General features: G+C 59.8%; 1 protein-coding gene across 1 annotated transcript in view; it reads left to right on the top strand.

Annotated features, from left to right (window-relative positions):
- The first annotated feature begins 3,116 nt into the window (after nt 1–3,116).
- Nucleotides 3,117–4,001, top strand: part of IQCA1L (IQ motif containing with AAA domain 1 like) — a 10,418-nt gene continuing 9,533 nt past the window's right edge. The window contains exons 1-2 of the mRNA XM_012733865.1: nt 3,117–3,127; nt 3,682–4,001. Of these exons, the coding sequence (XP_012589319.1) occupies nt 3,117–3,127; nt 3,682–4,001 (331 nt within the window). The remainder of the gene's footprint in view (nt 3,128–3,681) is intronic.

Genomic DNA, 4,001 nt, shown 5'->3' with positions numbered 1-4,001 from the left:
TGGGGGCCTACTGTCTAGGGCGCCTCTTGGCCACGCCGCGGTGCTAGTGATGGGTGTGCGCACGGGCAGAGCCGGAGCGGACTTGGCGTGGGGGAGAACCTGGCTCCGTGCCTGCTGACCCTCTGGGCACCCCGCGGGGTGGCTCTGTCCTGGCCTCCTGCTGCCACTGCCCGCCACGAGCCCGTCTGTCCGCTGCTGTCCTGGGTGTGGGCTACACCCCGCCACAGGCAGGCCACGCCGGCTGGGGGGCTGAGCGCTGTTACTGCCCCTCGGGATTCTCCTCTTCCTTTCAGGACAAGTTGGTGGGCGTAGTTTGGAGGCACCTAATTGTCTTCCCCAGTCCTATTTAGAAAGCTCTCCAGCCCACAGAACAGCCGCCAGGAAGTACAATGTCCTTCACCTGGACTCGCCACTCAGCGTTCGAGCAGTTTGCTTTTTCTCTCCCCAGCCGCTGCTGGGTGGGAGGGCGGATCTGTCCTCTCCACGCGCTGAAAGTGTGCGCGCGTTCGTGCTTGGGGTGGGGGGCGGCTGTGCCAGGTCCAGCCCTTTGTCCCCCGTGGGGAGACACAACGGCCCCCTCTGGCCCCACATACTGAACAGCTCTCCAGTGCCCTCCAGGCTGCCCCAGCTACAGCCCTCAGACTGCACGTGTCTCCCCGTCAGGCCCGGCCTGGAGGTGCCAGTGAGAGCTGCCCACGTCAGTCCCAGCTGGAAGGGGCAGGCTGAAGACCTGTGCCCTGAGCCCCCACTCTTCTGGCGCCTGCCTCAGTGGGGACCGTGAACTCCCAGTGAGGGTGACGCTGCAGCTTCCAGCCGGCCCGCCCCTCCCCCACGAAGCGGGTCTGCTCCTGCCTCCCTGGCTCACCCTTGCCTCCGCCCTACCCACTTTCCTTGACCCTGCACTTTTGCTTTTATACATTTGTTTTCCAAAGATTTATTTCTTTATGCATACAGAACTGGGGTACAGGCGGCAGTGAGAGGATTCACCAGAGCGGGGAGCAGAACAGGCAGACTAAGTGCACTGTTGAGGGGAGCAGCCGGCGGGCCAGGAGAGGGCTGCCGCGTCCCCGTCCCATGGGTCACCCGGGCGGGGAGCGAACTCGCAGGGAGGCGGCCGTGGCAGCGTCCTCACCCGCTGCGCCCCGGGGAGGCCTGCCTTTATGCATTTCAGGGCTTGGGTTGTGAGGGGCAGGTGGCACCGGGCACCTGCCGCGTAGCTCGGGCAGCTGGGAGGAAGCAGCTGCCTTTTCCTCCAGGAAAACGAGACCTCCCCCAGCACCTCCTCCCCCACCTCTGCTCAGCTATCACTGTCCACTAGTTTATTTTTATTTTTGCCTCATCAGTTCAAGCACCTGGTTCCCTTATACAGCTCGCCTGTGTGAGATCATCCAGGACTCGTCTTTATTTTTCTGCTAGCTTGGCACAATGGCCTGGAGGGGCTGCCCCTCGCAGCAAATGGCACGTTTCGCCTCAGAGTTGAGCCACACTGCGCCGAGCGTGTGCCCAAGGCCCTACGGGCGCACCCCACACGCACCCCTCGGCTGCTGTAAATAACAGGGCCCACCCCGCGCCACAAACCCTGAGCCAGAGCGGCCATGGGCGGACGAGCCGGGTTGCGGCTGTGCCTCGCACCTTCTGGAGAAAGGGTTCCTGATCCGGGAGCCAGGCCAGGAGCCCAGGCGGTGTCACGGGATCCCCCATGAGATGATGTGAACGGCCAGCCAAGCCCAGGGGTCGGGAGCACTTGTTCACCTCAAGAGGTTGTGACTCCAGAGCTCCCAGCTGGGCTTTGCCACCCGTCTGTGCCCTTTTCCTTCTCTGCTGGCCTGGCCTGCACCTCCAAGACAGTCAGCTTTGGGGGGGAGGGGCAAGCCTGGGCCTGTGGAAGGGGTACAGGACTCCCCCAGCTGAGGCGGCAGGCAGGCCCCCACCAGAGCCCACAGCTGACCAGGGCCTTCAGCAGAGACCACCAGACAAGTTGCCGCAGCCAACCACACTCCAGCCTGCGGGGAGGCTCTCCCCATGTTGGGGACCGGCCCCCATCACAGGTTGTTGGGGGGCAGAACAGGCAGGGTCTTAAGGTGGGAGTGGTGTTGGCAAGTGGAGATTCCTAAAAGGGGGGAAAGGGAGAGCGGGCGTGAGGAAGTCACGGGAGTGGCAGTTGGGTGCACGTCTTCCTGCTCTGGTCTCAGCAGAAGTTTATTTTATACATTAGGAGCAAGCAGCGGGATGACATCAGCACATGAACTGGGCTGAGAGGTTATAATCATCTTTTTTTCTAAGAACAGCTTGGGGTCGTATTGACCTTCAGCTGAGATTATGACATTTATTATTCATAAAATCAATCTATTATAGTTAGGAATAGGGTACATACATCATAAAATTTAAGGCGAACATGGCTATATTTACCGGTGATGATTGGCTAAAATAAAGTCCCTTTAAACCTCAAATGCTACTTAATGATCTTCATTCTCATTGAGACATCCTAGAGGGTAAAGTCAAGTCGAGGGCTAGGGTGGAGAAGTCTTCTTGTAGATAAATCACTAAGGGAGATAGTAAGATTCCTCATTTGAAGACTGAGCAATAAAAGCTTAAGAGAGTAGAGTGGTAAGATTTGGGTTCTGGTGTGGGCACTAAAAGAACTCTGATTACTTTTAACATGTTCTAGTACTGCCTTGTTTTACAATATTGATTTTGTTATAAGCCAATTGTTTTTATTAATCAGCCAGTTGTAATATATTTTTTGACCTCAAGTGGAATTTCCCATCCTAAGGCAGTGCCTTATGAGGCTGAGGCAATCCAGTTGAAAACTGATGGCTGCTTGGACTATTTTGATGATTATACAAAAAAGGGAGGTCACAACATGAGCTAGCATGGAAATTCTGATTTTTCAGAGCATTTCCCCTCCATCAGGATAGTGCCTGGCGACAGAAGTTGCTTACAGCTTGTGTCATCCCCAGTGTGCCGCCCCAGGGGGCCCCGACCCGCAGGCTGCCCCTCCCCTCCCAGCCTAGAACCTTGGGACAAAGGACAGAACACTTACGGCCAGGCCATTCCGCCCCAGCGGGCTGCAGGTGCTGGTGCAGCTCACCAAGGGCAGCGTGAGGAGTGGGCCCATGTCTGAGGGGTGAGCGGGGGCTGAGCGACTCCCCGGTGGGGCAGCAAAGAGCAACGTGCTGCCCTGGGCCCTGGTGTAGAGAAGGGCTAGGGGGTCAGGTGCCCCTGGCGAGTGCTTGCCCACTGTGGGCCTCGCCCTACTTGCTGCCCTTGGGCTACTTGCTCCAGAAACAGGGTCTGCTTGGGGGAGGGCCCCGCCTCACACGCGCCCCCACCCCACTCCCACCAGCCCCCTGGATCAGTGCAGCACCCTGGAAAGGACCCTCGCCTGGAGGGACTCCAAGGTCCCTTCCTGACCAGGAGCCCCGGCCTAAAGGCCCAGCCCACTGCTCCCGTCAGTGGGGAGTGAATAAGTCACCCCCATCTCAAGCCTTCTCTACAGGTCCCCCTGCCGAAGCTCACTGTCAGCAGCCCCTCCTCCCCCCAGAGGGCCCCCACTTCACTGAGCTCTATTGTGGTGCCATTAGTGTCACATCTGGGATCTCCAGAGCCCCCACCGCGGTCCCCTCTGCTCGGAGGCAGGAGGCTCAGCGTGCCCTTGGGGTGAACACTGCCTCCCTCCAGAGCTTACCAGCGCCTGTGGGACTCCTCCCACGTGACCCTGCAAGAGCTGCTGGGCCAGGAGCCGCCCCTGCTGGAGGCCGTCCCGGACCGGGAGCGGCAGTCCTTCCAGTACAGGCTCTCCTCGCTCTACCTGCACTACCTGGGGCTGCTGCGCCGCTTCGACACCCTGTACGACCAGATCGTGCAGCCGCAGAAGCGGCGGCTGCTGCGGCGCCTGCTGGATGGCGTTGCGGGCCGCGTGCTGGAGCTCAAGGATGACCTGGTCCGCGCCGACCTGTGCGAGACCCACTGCCTGGACCGCGTGCTGCAGGACCTCACGC

This window comes from Condylura cristata, unplaced genomic scaffold, assembly GCF_000260355.1.
Source record: "Condylura cristata isolate star-nosed mole 26May11 unplaced genomic scaffold, ConCri1.0 scaffold00042, whole genome shotgun sequence".
Classification (NCBI taxonomy): Eukaryota; Metazoa; Chordata; class Mammalia; order Eulipotyphla; family Talpidae; genus Condylura; species Condylura cristata.
The sequence above is the reverse complement of the archived record's forward strand: the minus strand, read 5'-3'. Positions and strand labels throughout refer to the sequence as shown.